Source organism: Oryzias latipes, chromosome 9, assembly GCF_002234675.1.
Source record: "Oryzias latipes chromosome 9, ASM223467v1".
NCBI lineage: Eukaryota > Metazoa > Chordata > Actinopteri > Beloniformes > Adrianichthyidae > Oryzias > Oryzias latipes.
Window position 1 is genome coordinate 21,300,343 of NC_019867.2, and position 17,974 is coordinate 21,318,316.

Below are 17,974 nucleotides of genomic sequence, written 5' to 3' on the forward strand. Positions count from 1 at the left end.
GCCTACCACCAGAGGCAAGGTGGGGTTCATTGTCTTGCCCACGGACGCATCGACTCATGGGCGTGCAAAGCGGTATTCGAACCTGCAAGTTTACGATCGTGGGTCGACCGCTCTACCGCTGCACCACGATAGGGCGTGGTGCAGCAATGGAACAATGGATCGCTCATAGATCCATTGTTACTAGTCCGCTTGCAGATGATACAACTCTTTTATTTTAAAGACAGCTCACAAATTCAGTAGGCAATAGATGTGGTTAAACTTTTTCTCCAACGCTTTGGGTCTTAAATTAAATCTGAAAAAATGAACTTTGGCCATATTTGAACTTAGTATGAACATTGACCAATCAAATAAAGTGATGTGAATTCATTTCTCAATATTCCTGTAAAAACTGGCACCTATCTTGGTATAAAATAACTAAAAATGAAAATGATAATGATGACACTAATTTTCTTCCAATGAAAATGAAACAAAAGATTCAACCTTTGGCTCTTATAACAGATCTATCTATTAAAGGTAGAATTCTCCTTTCCAAGGCTGAAGGGCTCTCTAGAGTCACTTATGCAGCTCAATCTCTATATATCAGCAACTTAACCCTTGTGCTATCTTGGATAACCCTTCCCTTGCATTGACGTGTTCTCCCTAGCATGACAAAGGTGGATAAAGGAGGAAAGATTTCATGTAATCCATGGACACCAGTGAAGATCACAAATCATGGAAGAAAAAAGGTTCAGAGCACTGTCTAGTGGGTCTAGATGACCCAACTCCCAATGTTAAAGTGCCTAGGATAGCACAAGGGTTACGCAAAACTGTCCATAAAATATTATTTGACTTTGTCTGGAAAAATAACACACATTAGGAAATCTGTTCTGATGAATGACTACAGTAATGGTAGCCTGAACTTTCTGAATTTTAATACTTTAAATATCCCTTTTAAGGTTAAATTTTGAGTTTTTGAAACACCCAAACTCTTTACGGAATTTTATCCCCAACTCTCTCAGCTGGGTGGCCTGGACTTCCCACTGCTCTGCACCTGTAAGGCTGACAAAATGCCCATCAAACTCTTTAATAAAACCAAGACCTTAAGGTAATTATAACTATACATTTTGGGAACAATATGAAGAAACATTATTACACATATTTTGAACCTGTAAGCACACTTAACTGATTTGGAACAAGTTGTCAACTCCAAATATAATTTTCTATAACTGGGCATGCCACACCCATCATTAATGGCTGTGGCTACATACATATCTAAAGAGGGAGAACTGCATTGACTCATGGGCATGCTCTCCTCATTCTCCCTGGGGATTGATCACCTGTGATGGGGCCAAAATCCCACTAACGATTAGAAAAAAATCGTATTTTTTACAACGGTATTAGAGTTTGGTGTGATGGGTTAAAACACCTGGTAAAAGACAAAAGTTAAGTCGTTGCTTTCCCCTATAATTCAAAATCCTGATTTTCCTGCTGGTCTGGGCCCATCTGTGTTCTCCTCCTGGCGTAATTTAGGGATTAATGTATTCGGGGAATTAATTAAAGACAACACTGTTATGTCCTTTCAACAACATTTTTTTGCATATCTCCAACTGAGACATTTTATTTCTTCTCATCTTATGTACACCTCCGCTGTTAATGATGTAGAAAAGTCGTTGTTCACAAATCTGTCTAAATCTGTGATAGTGAACACTTCTCCTTTGCCAAGACAATCCATCCCACCTCGCAGGTGTGCCATATCAAGATGCTGATTAGACAGCATGATTATTGCACAGGTGTGCCTTAGACTGGCCACAAGAAAAGGCCACTCTGAAATCTTCAGTTTTGTTTTATTGAGGGGGTCAGGGGACTCAGACAACCAGTCAGTATCTGGTGTGACCACCATTTGCCTCATGAAGTGCGACACATCTCCTTTGCATAGAGTTGATCAGGTTGTCTATTGTGGCCTGTGAAATGTTGGTCCACTCTTCTTCAATGGCTGTGCGAAGTTGCTAGATATTGGCAGGAACTGGAACACGCTGTCGTATACGCGCATCCCAAACATGCTCAATGTGTGACATGTCCGGTGAGTATGCTGGCCATGCAAGAACTGGGATGTTTTCAGCTTCCAAGAATTGTGTACAGATCCTTGCAACATGGGGCCATGCATTATTATGCTGCAACATGAGGTGATGTTGTTGGATGTACGGCACAACAATGGGCCCCAGGATCTCGCCATGGTATCTCTGTGCATTCAAAATGCCATCAATGAAATGCACCTGTGTTCTTCGCCCATAACATATGCCTGCCCATACCATAACCCCACCACCACCATGGGCTACTCGATCCACAACATTGACATCAGAAAACCCCTGACCCACACAACGCCACACACGCTGTCTGCCATCTGCCCTGAACAGTGTAAACCGGGAGTCATCTGTGAAGAGAACACCTCTCCAACGTGCCAGACGCCATCGCATGTGAGCATTTGCCCACTCAAGTTACGACGACGAACTGGAGTGAGGTCGAGACCTCGATGAGGACGACGAGCATGCAGATGAGCTTCCCTGAGACGGTTTCTGACAGTTTGTGCAGAAATTCTGTGGTTATGCAAACCGATTGTTTCAGCAGCTGTCCGAGTGGCTGGTCTCAGATGATCTTGGAGGTGGACATGCTGGATGTGGAGGTCTTGGGCTGGTGTGGTTACACGTGGTCTGCGGTTGTGAGGCCGGTTAGATGTGCTGCCAAATTCTCGGAAACGCCTTTGGAGACGGCTTATGGTGGAGAAATGGAAATTTAATTCCCTAGCAACAGCTCTGGTGGACATTCCTGCCATCAGCATGCCAATTGCACGCTCCCTCAAAACTTGCGACATCTGTGGCATTATGCTGTGTGATACAACTGAAGATTTCAGAGTGGCCTTTTCTTGTGGCCAGTCTAAGGCACACCTGTGCAATAATCATGCTGTCTAATCAGCATCTTGATATGGCACACCTGCAAGGTGGGATGGATTGTCTTGGCAAAGGAGAAGTGCTCACTATCACAGATTTAGACAGATTTGTGAACAATATTTCAGAGAACTAGTTATTTTGTGTATGTGTAAAATGTTTCACTGAGTGTCTTTGAGTTCATACCATTAAAAAATGGGAGCAATAACAAAAGTGTTGCGTTTATATTTTTGGTCAGTATATATATATATATATATATTTATTTATTTTTATTTTTTTTTTCTTTTAATTATTTTACTTGTATGGCTGTCTCAAGTTGAAGGGCGGGGTGGGGTGGGGGAGTTGACATCTTTTTGATGCTTGATGCTTAAATTGTTCAAATTTTTTTGTGATCGAATTGTTCAAATTTTGAAAACAATAATAAAAAAAAAAGATCTCCAAAATGTAAGGAGTGCCCTATGTGCTGCCATAAAGTGTTGTTGTGTGACTTCGGTAAAGAGGACGTTGGTAAAGACAGAATGAGAACGATAAGGAGGGAAGTGCGGACGTGAAAGAAGACCCCCCATCCCGCCCAATAGTACAAAGATGCAGGTATATGTTTGATAGATATAGAAATGCCGCCTGCAAAGAGACACAACGATGAACCACAGTTTAAACTGCAGGCTATCAGCTACGCAGAGGAACGTGGGAATCAAGCAGCTGCGAAAGAATTCAAGATTAATGCCTTGGTTCGCAAGAGGAGGAAGCTGGAAAACGAACTTTGAAAGATCAAGAAGATACAGCTGAGTTTCCGTGGAAATAAGGCTAGGTTGGAAGATCAACTCAAGTGCAGCAACTTCTAGCAGATTAAAATGAAAAGCTGTCCATCTTCCGCTCCTTTTAATTTCGTTTTTTCTCCTTTTTTAAAACACACACTAGCATGCATGTTTTACCGTTATGTTTTAACATTAAATGCACAAAAAAACACCCATAACTTAAACTGCGCACTTTAATCCAGTGATATTGTATTGTAAGTAGAGGAGTAGAGGAGTGTGTTATTGGAAATAATATGGCTTAATTCTGTGTTTGTGTGTGTATGTCTTCAGTGTTTGATGTGGCTTTTTGACTATCACAGTCAAAAATTTCAGCTCTATGTGTTAAACTTGTTTGCCACCCCTGTTTTATAGGCTTTAATAGCATAAAAAACAGCTGATGTAAAGTGGATTAAAATGTTAATCAACGACCCAAGACCAAGGTAAGAAAGTGCAGCAGGTTTTTCTTGCTGTAAGTTTTTCTCATGTGAGAACTGTATTTGTGTATTCGTTAACGTTTCAATCCACTTTACATCCCCCATTATTATTCTATTTAAGCCTCTAAAAAATGAAAGTCCCGCCCCACTGCCATTTGACATGCAAATTTCGGCCAGTCAGATCAACCAGAAAGGTTACCGCCCCCAAGTGTCAAACACCCCCCCTGGACACCACCCCCAAGTGACAAAAACACCCCTTTAACACTGCACGCAAACCCAGTGAGTGCGCAGGATCGCCGCTCAGTTAGGATTGCAGTTGTTAAATGCGGGGTTGCTCGGTTAGCATTGCGCTTGCGCGGTTGTAAGGTTCGCTTACTCAGATCTTCAATCCACTTGCGCAGTTATCTTTGCGCTTGTTCAATTAATGACAGCCATGAAACGCCATAACAAGCAGGTCTGTCCCTTATATTCGTGAACAGATAATCTGCCTCTCAACAGTCTTGAAAGCTCCTGTATTCTATCTTTCGTTTGGCCATTTTTGTGGAGGGTGAAATTAATTTGCCCGATGTGACTGGAGCATGGCTGTCAGTATACAGTATGGTATGTACTGTGAGCCAGCTCTAATGCACATTTGATATGGTCTCGCAGGCCAATTATAATCACACTGGGCCTAAGTTTGACACATGTGATTTAACCCTTGTGCTATCTTAGATGACCCCACCCTTGCATTGACTTGTTCTCCCTGCCATGACAAAGGTGGATAAAAGTGGAAAGATTTCATGTAATCCATGGACACCAGTGAGGTTCACAAATCATTGAAGAAAAAAGGTTCAGCGCACTGTCCAGTGGGTCTACATGACCCAACTCCCAATGTTAAAGTGCCTAGGATAGCACAAGGGTTAAAGTAACCAATTAACCTTTGAAGCATGTTTTTGGATGGTGGAAGTCTCAAAACGGGGAGAAGATGCAAACTCCACACAGAAAGGTACCATATTAGTGTTCTGTTTCAGGTCCCCAAGCCGGGACATCACCATGACCTCTTTGGGAATCATGGGAAATCATGTCCCAGTAGCCAATGGGCTTAAAGCCCTGCTCCACTTAAAATTTGGATCAGCTTCACAGCGAAAACTTAAAAACTGAATTGAAACAGAAAACAGAACTGAAAAAGAAGAGGCAGAAATGAAAACAAAAGTTGAAAATACAAATAAACATATTTTGTTACAGTTTTGGGTTTGCATTTTTCTTTTTATTCAAGTTTTAAATTTACATATATGTTTTCAAATGAATATTAAGTTTAAATCTACAATATATATTTTTTTAATTCACTATTTTATTTTTCAAATTTTCAATAATTTAGGACAGGTACATTATGGTCTATGTTTTCATCCAAGTCCTGAATTATTAAAGCAAACAATGCAGGTTTTTATATTTTTTCATGGAAGAGTTTTCTCTCTGGAAAGCTTAAGGACACGCACAAATAGGACATTATTTTTTAGAAAATGAGAGCAAATCTTTAATAAATTGATGACCATTTATATTTCTGATTTAAATTCGGGAGTATGTTTGTGTTATGTCGTTCTTTCCTACGTCACAGTAACGGTGCCATAAAAGAAAAGGGGGAAAAAACACATTAATGAACAGGTGACGCGCTCTGCGGCTCCGCCGTCTGGCAGAGTGAATGAGATCCGGCGCAATGAGCACCTCCTTCCCGAAATCTGAATCCACGACCTCCCTCCTGAAGTCTGCGGCAAAAAAACCGACACACCACCCCGAGCGCGCGGCTGAAAGCCATAGGGGGCAATATCACCATCAACACCAGCATCGCCACCGTCCCGCCGAACTCCAAGGCAACGGGAGAACGGAAGAATCCTTCCACACGGCCGACGGTGACGTAAGTGCCCGCAGACCACTGTGCCACCCCTCTACGGTGGGCGCCTGCCAGGACGGCCACAACTCGACCACGCGGAGCGAGTGCAAATCACGTGCGTGTTCAAACCAAGTCCCCGATCCGCTGGCGGCGAACAGCGAGGCAGGCCAAGGTGAGGGGGAGCGCTGCAGGACCTCCAAACATCGCCACCATCGCCGCAGGAGGCACCACCGCGAGGACCGAGCTCCGGCTGAAGCGTCCGAACCGCAGCGTCCCAGCCGGGGCCACGCGCGCTCCCACCCGGTCCCGAGAGCACCCTCCCTGTCAGATAGCAATGACGACAGGGTCCCGCTGTGTGAGCCTAGGGCCCACAAGGGGAGCCGTCTGACCAAAGGCAGCAGTCCATCCACGTCTTCCTGCTCTCTTGTCCCGCAGTCCAACAGGTCGTCCCGCCGCGCACGGAGGCCGAGCCTGGTTTCATCTGCGTCTGATATCAATCTGAGAACCATCATCAGTTCACTCTTTGGTCAGGTGAGACTCCAAACAAAAACAAACCTTCGGCAGGGTTTAGCAGGATTTAGAAGATTGATATTTGAAATTAATTTGAGGAAGACAGTCTGGAAATCCCTGGCAAATCGTGACAGTGTTGGTGTCTTTTAGTACTCCAAGGGGTGGCTAGATATAAAACACATACAAGGCTTCAGTTTGATCTGAAAGCATCTAAAGCCTCCCATGCTTTGCTGTTTTGATCTTTGCTGTTGTTCTACCTGCCTATCAGACAAACAGCTCCCATCACCATTTTTTTCTCCTTATGTAATTTGTAAAATACTGCTTCCTCCTACAGACTGCACTCTATCAGGCAGCTTTCTTTTTGAAGTGGATGTAGGACAAGTTGGATGTTCCACTAGCAGAGAGGTGGAAGTCTGATGTGCAAATGTTTCTTTTGTTGAAAGCACGGGCTTCGTGCTTTGTTCATCTTCCTGCAACCCTCCATCAGGAACACTGCATCTATTGTGTTTTTGTGTTTGAAGATGATCAGTGATGCTGGAGGCTCTATTTTTGAGCTGAGGATCTATTTGAGTCCCCTTAAACCATTAGCATAATTTGGGTCTGGTGACGAAATTTTCTCTTTTACATCTTCCAGAGGTCAGATTTTATTTGCTTCCTTGTATGGTACTCACTTTTGAACAGGAAATGATTACCATGAGCTGAACAGGGAATCTTTCTGTCATTGATCAGTTCCGTCATGGAAACGCAGAATTAGTCCTTTGTGGGTTGAAAAGAAACTTCTTCTAGTACTGATAGTATAAAAGCCATCTCTGCAAATAGCCAGTGAGTCAGACTGTGAGCAGCTCTGCGAAAACATTACCGTGACCCCTAAAATGCTCTTTGATTACACACCCACTGTCAATGGTGAGGAGTTCAGTCATGGGCAAGAAATGGAAAGCTCCATTTGAGAGCAACATACACACAATACATTAAAAATTGATGCAATTTTTCTTCTATTTGCAACTACCTGTGCACACCTGCAGATGACACTGTCTCTGCAAATGTCAGTTGCTGCTTTGCTGCTTTGTGTGCTTGTGTTTGGTGCCACACAGTGTGTGCAGGTCAGAGTAACCTTGCCATTGCCTGTGAAGGACACACAAACAGCCACATGGTGAAAATGTGAAATTCTGCATCAAATGCGTATTGACAAAATGTTTTTTATAAGAAAAAAGCATCAGGTCCTAACATTTTTTTAGACCGGAGGAGGGTTTTTTTAATGGTCAAGGTCACCTCAATATGCGTGCAACCCAGACGGCCTCTCTGGTGGGAAGACTGGAGACAGTTTTGTCAATTTTTTTTTATATGCATACTTTGTGTAATTTGTGTTTTCTGTAGTTTGGCTGGTGTGTCAGCAGTGTGCAATATCTTTCAGACATCTCCTCTCCTTTAATAGGCATTATTCCGTTTCCTTCCTTGGTCCACATCCCTCCCTCGTCTGTTTTCTTCTCCTCTCTCCCTCACTCGATGGTGTCCCTACTGTTGCAACATTCATTTACCCCAGAAGCTCAGTGGACTAAAGTTCCAACATATTTGTCCTGCTTTAGATTTTATTAGAATCTTTGGTTTCATGGGTCTTGCTAAAAGTAGAGTTTGTCTTCCTCACAAAACCCAAACTGCAAACCTGGTGGAGAAAAATTCCTTATGGTCGTATTTAATGTCTTTTTTCTCCTTTGGAATGGGAAACTGCTTAGACTGGCCTCTGAGAGCGGTAAGATTTTAAAAAACAAACTTCACACCCTGAAATTTCCTAGACTTTAGCGCTTTTAAAGGTTAATTGTAACATATTACTTTCTTTGCTTTGGACTTAGGATGACTTAGGTCATTTTTGCGCAATTTTTGAAACTCCGTACAGCTAAAAAGATTCAATTCATGCTTCAGTTTGAGTAGATTTATTTTAGATTCAGGCCATGGTGTCATGAGTTTGTTGAGAAGGAAGTGTTACTTGTTCGTCTCTCCTGCTTTGAGATTCTTAAAGTCCTAATGTAGATGTGATATTGGATTTTGGCAAGCCTCGGCTGTTCAACAGGAGCCACTTACTAATGAGAGCTCAATGTCCTGTAGAAGAAAATGTGCCTGCAGTGAAAGTCTTAGCCTGCTCCCTACTGCTTTCATTCTACTTTTTCTGCTTCTGTTTACTCTTTGTCAGACAGTGTATAGGTGTGAGGTGCCAGTCTGTACAAGTGGCAAGTAAACTGTTATGAGCAATGGGTGGAAAGTTGGCAACATGCTGTTTTATAGATGTATTTAGGTGATTTTTCCACCATGTTTTCATGTAGATGACATTGTTTTCTTACATAGGCTCTTGTATAACACACAGATATATTGTGCATCGGGCTTTATTTATTAGGGTTTTTTTCCGTAAAATGTAAAAAAAGTGTACACCAACAACTTTTTTTCTCTGCCCACCCATTGGAAGATGGTCCAGGATGCTGAGAGGAGACTGAGGCTGGTGCTGTCATGTGCAGAGATTGCCCAGTCAGGGTATCTTGGGCCTTATCAGGACTCCATTGTTTCCATGACACAAAACTGCGTTCTCGTGAGCAACCTATTGGGACAAACCTGTGTCTTCCTGAGTAAAGGCATGGCAAAGTGCATGCAGGCTGTACGTAAGTCTGAACAAACACGGTTTTTATCTGTGTTCAAAAATAACCACAGTATTGTGATCATTATCCTGTCACATTAGATGAGTGCTCTCTACTTTTCAGGCGTATAAAAGCCCAGATTTAGACAGTCCACCTTTTACTTTGTCCCTCTGACTCTCATAAACACATAAACTATTATCACCACTGTTTTCTCAGATAAATATCCTTCAATTCTCCGCTTTTAGGAACCCACACACCAGTGACAACAAAGCTCTAAAGCAAGGTGCACACCTGCCATATATGGTCTAGTGTTTAAAAAGAAACTAATGGAGAGAAAACGACTGACAGATTTGTAACTACTTGAAAATTTGCTGACCATAAAGCTGTAACCTGCATAAATTGGCTTTGTACAAAGTCAGGAGTAAGAGCTCCTGTCTAAGCTTTTTATTCCAAAAAACTGTGATGTCACAAATAAATTAGGATATGATGTGATTGAGATTTTTTTCTCATCAAGGGTCAGAAACACTCACCCCGCTATTTCCATTCTTTGTGCAAATAAAAAGCAAATAGCCATCTAAAAAGCCTTTCAGGTCTGAATGCCAGAATCAAGTCATCATTAATAGAACATTTAGCCATCTGTTTTGCATTATGTCAGTTTTACACAGAATAAGCACAAAGAGCTCTTATGAGTCCTTGTTTTGTTGCGTTAGAACATAGGAAAAAACTTCCTATGTCTCGACGATGGCTTGAATATGTCTGTAAAACTGTCAGTGACTGCTGATGTGGGATGAGCTGGCAGGGATTGACTGACAGAAGAAGCGCTGATGGTCCTCTGCAAACGTTGGTTGTTTTGGGCGCATGCCGTTTCGGTCAGTGATTCTGTTCAGACGTCACCGCTTTGTGTTTAGACTTCTCTCTTCGTCTACTGTTAACCCCTGGTGGCTCTGGAGTGTGTCTGCCTCTTTCTGTCCTTTAAAGGTTGCATTCATTATAAACAAGAAGCAGAAAAAATGTATATGTAAGTGCTAGTGTTGTTCTGTCCTGCTTGATAGTGATCAGTATTTTCTTTAAGAGCACATCAATATGGGTGGTAGTTTTACCCAACTGTTATTTCGCTGCAGTTCATTAAAATGTGTAGATTTAGATTTGGGCACCACTTAAGTCAAGGGTTAAGGATAGCTTTCAGTGGAAAGCTTACATGAAGCTCATAAGCTTTTTCTAAAAGCTGACATTGAGTTTTTATACTGATCACTAATAGTATTTCTTTACAGGATAGAGAGCTGCGACCAGAAGAAATGGATGGTAAGATGCTCTTCACTTTAAACTCAATCCAATGTGTTTTGAAAATAATAAAGCAAAGTAAACACCATTTTAGAATAAATCCAGCTATAAATGAAGACATTTAATTCCTGCGTTGATATACATGCTATTTTTACAGAACTGCGAGATGCTTTCAAAGAGTTTGACAAAGACAAAGATGGTTTTATCAGCTGCAAAGATCTAGGAAACTGTATGAGGACCATGGGATACATGCCTACTGAAATGGAGCTGATAGAGCTGAGTCAACAGATAAACATGAACTGTAGGCATATCTTCATTTGACATTTACATGACTGTTTGGAGTAAATTATTTCAAGTTTGAAGTTTTATTATTTGTCTTTAGTGGGAGGTCATGTGGATTTTGACGATTTTGTGGAATTGATGGGTCCCAAACTCCTTGCTGAAACTGCCGACATGATTGGCATTAAGGAGTTGAAAGATGCTTTTCGAGAGGTAAGAGTTTAAATGCTGATTTTTGTTGTGTGTATTTTTTTATTCTTTATTTCTGTTGTGTGCTGTTCTTAGTTTGACACAAATGGAGATGGAGCCATAAGCACATCTGAGCTCCGAGATGCAATGAGGAAACTGTTGGGCCAGCAAGTAAGAACTGGGCCAAACTAAGACTTGATAGCTCAAAACCGCACGCATGTTTCCTGACCTCGTTCATTTGTTTGTTATGCAGGTTGGTCTAAAAGAAGTAGAGGACATCCTGAGGGACGTGGATTTGAACGGTGACGGACTTGTTGACTTTGAAGGTAAAACATCTTTCACAAAGCACTCGTCAAAGCGCACTGTCGAGTGTTGAGCAGCAGTATTTAATGCTCCTTATCTCTTCTTACAGAGTTCGTACGAATGATGTCTCGCTGAGATCATACAAATGATCAGCACTGAATGTGAAGCTATGTCCTTTTTGTCCTCCCGACCACATAGAAGCAGGGACATGCCGAAACCCTCTGAGCCATTTAGATCTAAACCACACTGGAATTAAAACTATTTGAAGCAAAGAATCACCTCACTCTTTCAATCAATAAGTGTTCTTCCAGAAAACAGAAGTCTCGTTTGAACTGAGGCGGAATTTGCTGTAGCATAGCTCATAATTGCCTAAAATATGTTTTTTTTTTTCTTTTTTGCACTTTAATTGTCACCAAATAAGTCTCCATCTGACTAGCTCATGTCCTGTCTCATCATGTGTGAAGCACCTCCAAATGTCGCCTTCGATGTTCAGTAACATCAGAATCAGACTCGATGCTGAAAGGATGTCAAACAATCAGCTCTGTTGAATGTTTCTGTAAGAATCCACTTCCTATGCATTGTATAAGAAGTTGTATGTACCTTTGCATAATATTGGTGCTCCACCAACACAGTCATGTGGTAGACTCAGATCTGTATGTAACTGTACGTTTTCACTGTGCAAGTCCAGTTAATCAAAACAGTCACTGTCTGAGATGCAGCAAAGATCTATTTTATATGCCTTGCATACAGTCAGGACCATATATATTTGGACAGAGACATTTTTTCTAATTTAGTTTCTGTACATTACCACAGTGAATTTTAAATAAAACAACTCAGATGCCATTGAAGTGCAGACTTTCAGCTTTTATTCCATGAGCTGAACAAAAAGATTGCATAAAAATGTGAAAAACTAAAGCATTTTTGAAATACAATCCTTTCATTTCATGGGCTCGTAAGTAATTGGACAAATGAAATAACTGAAAACAAAATGGTCATTACTAAGATTTGGTTGAAAGCCCTTGTTGGCAATGACAGCCTGAAGTCTTGAAGTCATGGACATCATCATATGCTGGGGTTTCTCTTTCTGGATGCTCTGCCAGGCCTTTACTGCAGCGGCTTTCAGTTGCTGTTTGTTTGTGGGCCTTTCTGTCTAAAGTTTAGTCTTCAACAAGTGAAATGCATGCTCAAATGGGTTAAAATCAAGTGACTGACTTGGCCATTCAAGAATATTCCACTTCTTTGCTTTAATAAACTCCTGAGTTGCTTTGGCTGTATGTTTTGGGTCGTTGTCCATCTGTATTATGAAACGCCGCCCAATCAGTTTGGCTGCATTCACCTGGATCTGCGCAGATGGTATGTCTCTGAACACCTCAGAATTCATTGCTTCTGTCCTGTGTCACATCATCAATAAACACTAGTGTACCAGTGCCACTAGCAGCCATGCACGCCCAGGCCATCACACTGCCTCCACAGTGTTTTACTGATACTGTAGTGTGCTTTGGATCATGAGCTTCTCCACGCTTTCTCCATACGTTTCTCTTGCCATCATTCTGGTAGAGGTTGATTTTGGTTTCATCTGTCCAAAGAATGTTTTCCAGAACTGTGCTGGCTTTTTTAGATGCTTTTTAGCAAAGTCCAATCTAGCTTTCCTATTCTTGAGGCTTATGAGTGGTTTGCATCTTGCAGTGTACCCTCTGTATCTACTTTCATGCAGTCTTCTTTTTATGGTAGACTTGGATATTGATACGCCTACCTCCTGGAGAGTGTTGTTCACTGGGTTGGCTGTTGTGAACAGGTTCCTCTTCACCATGGAAATGATTCTGCGATCATCCATTACTGTTGTCTTCCGTGGACGTCCAGGTTTTTTTGCGTTGCCGAGTTCACCAGTGCTTTCTTTCTCAGGATGTACCACACTGTTGATTTTGCCACTCCTAATACTGTAGCAATTTCTGGCATGTTTTTTTCCCGGTTTTCTCAGCTTAATAATGGCTCCTTTCACCTGCTTTGAGAGCTCCTTTGACCGCATGTTGTCTGTTCACAGCAAAATCTTCAAAATGCAAGCACAAGTCCTTTAACCCTTGTGTAACCCTTCACATTTTCACATTGGGAGTTGGGTCATCTAGGCCCACTAGACAGTGCGCTGAACCTTTTTTCTTCAATGATTTGTGAACCTCACTGGTGTCCATGGATTACATGAAATCTTTCCACCTTAATAAACTTTGTCATGGTAGGGAGAACACGTCAATGTAACGGTGGGGTTATCTAAGATAGCACAAGGGCTAATCAACTCCAGGCCTTTTATCTGTTTCACTCATAATGACATAACAAGGGAATTGCCCACACCTGCCCATGCAATAGCATGAAAGTCAATTGTCCAACTACTTACAAGTCCATGAAATGAAGGGATTGTGTTCAAAAAATGCTTTAGTTTTTCACATTTTTATGCAATCTTTTTGTTCAGCCCATGGAATAAAAGCTGAAAGTCTGCACTTCAATGGAATCTGAGTTGTTTTATTTAAAATTCACTGTGGTAATGTACAGAAACTAAATAAGAAAAAATGTGTCTCTGTCCAAATATTTATAGTCCTGACTGTATGTATTGTCTACTCATGTTTGTACGACAGTGGTACAATCAAAATACCTTATAAAATGTGCTGCTCTTCTAAAGTTAAAATAAAGAAAGCCAAGTGCTCATGCACCCAGAGAAGTAGCGGCTTGCAGCAATATGGACCATTTCTAGACTTTAAGTTTTTAAAGGCTCACATGTTTAAATTCAATAAAACTATTGGAGCTGTATTTTTTTAATGTCCCAGCATTTACTAGAATAGATTACATAAGTAAACTGTATTTGCAGTTGATCTAACTATGTTGTATTTGTACTGTATGTTACTATCATTGGGTTTGTAGGTGTGGTAATGTACCACACGTGTTATTATTTTGTATGCATGCCAAAGAATGACATTCATTGAACTTCGTATGCACATTTGTACTTTGGTCCAAAAAAATATTTCGCCATTGTAGACAAATAAAATATGTTTACATTTGAGCTTTATTTTACTGTTATGTTGGGGGACAAACTTTTGTGTTGTTAAAAGGACAATGTTAAGAAAGAACCTTCATACAATAATGATTTAACTGTAAGCAGTGGCAGTTCTAGCTTGAATTTTACCCTGAGAAAACTACTCCACATGGCTTACCCTCTGAAAAAGGTTTATTTGACGTAGCAAAGTTAGGTGGTACTTTATTTGATCTCAAGGATAAAACTGCGTCCAATTTTTATCAGTGATACTTAAAATCTTAAATATAAACTTAAAACTTAACAACAACAAAAACTTCCATCATTGAGAGCATTAAGGATTAAACATGGCTTGATCTTCCAGCATGACAATGATTCCAATCACATCATCTAGGTCAGTGGTCGCCAACCTTTTTCAGGCCCGGATCGGTTTCATCTCAGACAATATTTTCATGGACCTGTCTAGGAAAGTTTCTATTAAATGAAGTTTGTATTTAATATTTTTAAGATTCCGGATTATAAAAAAAACTGTTTTTCAAATGAAAAAGTTACAACAAGGAATTGTGTTTAAAAAACATCTGAAAACATTAGTAATTTTGTTTTTACAGATGACAAAGATTCAATAAAACAAAGTTGTTGATTTGTAGAAGTTGTTTCTGATTTGCAAACAATTCAATAAAAGCAACATTCGTGTTTTTTTTGTCCTAGAATATTATTATAACACTAAAACCCAACCAAATCTATGATCATCTTTCAAGGCAAAAAGATTAATCAATTTTTTTTTAAACATAAATCCTGACTAACTTTGTTTTTTTAACACAGAGGATCATTTGCTGTGCTGACGTTTTTTAACAGATACCTGCTTAATTCTGCCTTGCTGTAGGAAAAATTCATAAATGTTCTTTTTACAAGTTTTGCGGTTTTAACTTAGACTTTGTAATGAAAATTTTACCTTTAAAATCAAAGTGGATGCTAACAACCAGACACTAACTTTTAAGCTGCGTCTGACTTTAAGGTGTTATGGATAAATGAAGAAAAATGAAATGACACAACTGTCGTAAAACTAGTATTTTCTAAATACAATAACAAACATGTCTATGTCTGAAACTTTATTATCTGCGTTTGTGAAACATTCAGACATTAGTTGCTGCATATTAGGCAGAGCGAGGAGCATCTGATCAGTAAATCCTTATTTGGAGAAGGACTCCCATTTTTTTCTGTAAATAGTAGCTTTATTTTTCTTTGAACTCAAAGGCTGTTCTTCGGTTTCCTCACACTAACTCTTTCCAAATATGTTTTAGTGTTTCTACCAACTTTGCTGTCCACACAGCTACTTAAAGTCATGTCATGCATCGAGCCAGACGGATGAAGTAGAATCTGGCAGTTTTCCAAAATAAAACTTCCTTTAGTATCAGAAGATAAACGTAACAAAAATAATCGAAGTTGTATGCATCTTTTTTCTGTCAGCGGCCCTGTACCAAGTGGCCCACGGACCGGTACCAGTTCACAGCCCATGGGTTGGGGACCACTGATCTAGACAACAAAGTAGCTGCTAAGTAAAAAGCATTTCAAGGTTCAGCAGTAGCATAGCCAGTCTTTGGACCTCAATCCAGCAAAAAATCTGGAGGGAGTTGAAAGTCTGTGTTGCCACAAAGCATCAAAAAGCATCACAGCCCCTGAGAATATGTACATGGAAAAATGGACCAAAATATGGTACGGTGTGAGCAAGCCTGGTGAAGACCTACAAGAAACCTTTAACCTATACCATTGTCAACCAGGCTTACATCCCAACGTCTTAAGGTGAACTTTTGTTATTGATCAAATACTTATTTTCTGCACAATCTGTCACTGGTAGTTCATGTTCATGACTTCTATAAATAGTTTTTTCTCAAACTGTATTTGTGTTTTGTTTTTTAGTATTGCTGTTGAGTGTTCCTTCCATTGTGTTGGCATTCTGAGGGACTGCAGATGCTAAGTAATTTATTAGTGGGCAGTAGCTCGGGAGGTTGAGCAGGTTGGCCGAGGATCCCCCCTCCCCCCTTTCTTTACTCAAGAAAAGTGGAACTAGATGGGTCTTGATTTTCATCTTCTGGTTCGGACAACATATCAGATTTTAAGGACAGCTGCTAAGCGAATGAGGAAATAACACACACAAAAGAATTTTCCATCAGTGAAAATTAAACATGGCTGGATCATCCAGCATGACAATAATCCCAAACATATCAGTTCAGTTTCAATTTAACTAGAAGCAGAAACATGTTTTAAAGATGCCCAAAAGTGCTCTGAAAAAAGTACAGGAGTTTGACATCCAAAAATGTATTTTTTTCTGATTTTATACACCACGTCAATTAAAGTTTACCAGAATAACAACTTGACTGGTTAATCTGTAATTGCATTGTAGGTTGTGCACTCTAAATATACCTAAGAAAAATCATATATTTTTGCCCTAAAAGTAACAGCAGTTGAAGTAAAACTGCAGAGCATGAACATGTTAAAATTACTTTAATTAAAAGCCTCTCTACTGACAGGAGAAGAGTAGCTCTGTACATAACTTTGTGTTGGGTATCTTTCTCCTCTTATGCTTTTCTTTTGTTCCTAATTGAGAAATGTGATGGTTTAGCGCCTTCTTTCATATCTAAAATGAAATTGTTGCTCATATAAATTATAAAGCTCATCCTAATGCTTTTATACTTTTGCTTTTGCCCCCCTAAAAACTACGTCTGGCAGGATGCTGCCCTGGGTGATTGCCCACAATGCCAATCCCTTAATCCGCTTGACTGTAAATCTTGAAATGAAAGTGCCCTACCTGCAGCAGTGGAGTGATGGTATCTTTCTTTGAAAAATGTCAAATAGGAAACTATGCTGGCTTATTGTCTGGCCTTTGGCTTCCTGACCGTTAATCTGACAGATTATTCCGACATAAATGAATAAAATGGGGTTTCCTGTTTCCAGAAAATTTTATGAAGATACAATATTTATTTTAAAGACATGGAAACATTTAATCAAGAATATTTATTTATTACATGATAAAAATAATTTACAATAATGTAAAACAAAGAATAGTGAGGCAAACTAATATGAAAAGTCAAATTCACAAGCATATTTGTGGCATTTATTTATTTTTGAGAAGGTACATTTTTAAAACGGGTATCAAGAAAACACAAAAGATACAGGGTAGTATTATGAGTTTGTTTGTTTGTTTGTTTGATTTTATTGTATTACTGTGTTTTTTATTATTTGTCCCTTCCTTGCTGTTCTTGCACTGATGGCGATCCTTAAATCTCATAACTATGCACAATGACAATAAAGCAAATCTAATCTAATGTGTGAGAAGGTAATTTGATTATTATAGGTAAACAATTTCCCTCATGATTATTTATGTCAACCTGTGTCTGGAAAAAGCTTCTAGGAGCAATTTTAGTGTAAACTGGCAAAAATGTGCTTATAAAATCAAGCTGTCATCTACAGGGCCGTCGCCGTAGTAACTATCCAGTCATTTTCCAGCACAGCGTGCGCGTTGCGTTGGACCTCTCTGATTGGACAAGAAAAGGACTATACCAAACTGGAAAAGATTAGGGGGTCGTAGCGACTCCTTTGAGAACACGTGTAAGACGCTCTGGTTAAAATATGTTTCAACATCTTTAATAAATCGTAAATCTAGTGATAATATCATTGACACCGAAATAGTCTACAAATATTAAACATGATTTAATAATATATTTCTATCTATTGCAATGAAGGTTATCAAAACTATTGGAA

At 39.9% G+C, this 17,974-nt stretch overlaps 1 protein-coding gene across 2 annotated transcripts; it reads left to right on the plus strand.

The window, feature by feature from the left end:
• The first annotated feature begins 5,550 nt into the window (after window positions 1–5,550).
• Window positions 5,551–11,471, plus strand: cabp1 (calcium binding protein 1). 2 transcript variants are annotated; one of them, XM_004072736.4, is made up of 7 exons: window positions 5,551–6,547; window positions 10,419–10,449; window positions 10,586–10,729; window positions 10,811–10,920; window positions 10,993–11,067; window positions 11,150–11,222; window positions 11,309–11,471. In XM_004072736.4, exons 1-7 carry the CDS (start codon window positions 5,828–5,830, stop codon window positions 11,332–11,334), a joined length of 1,179 nt encoding a protein of 392 aa, XP_004072784.2. In that variant the 5' UTR covers window positions 5,551–5,827; the 3' UTR covers window positions 11,335–11,471. The 2 variants fall into 2 exon arrangements, with proteins under 2 accessions (XP_004072784.2, XP_020561809.1); XM_020706150.2 differs by lacking the exon at window positions 5,551–6,547 and adding an exon at window positions 6,573–9,167.
• The last annotated feature ends 6,503 nt before the right edge of the window (window positions 11,472–17,974 follow it).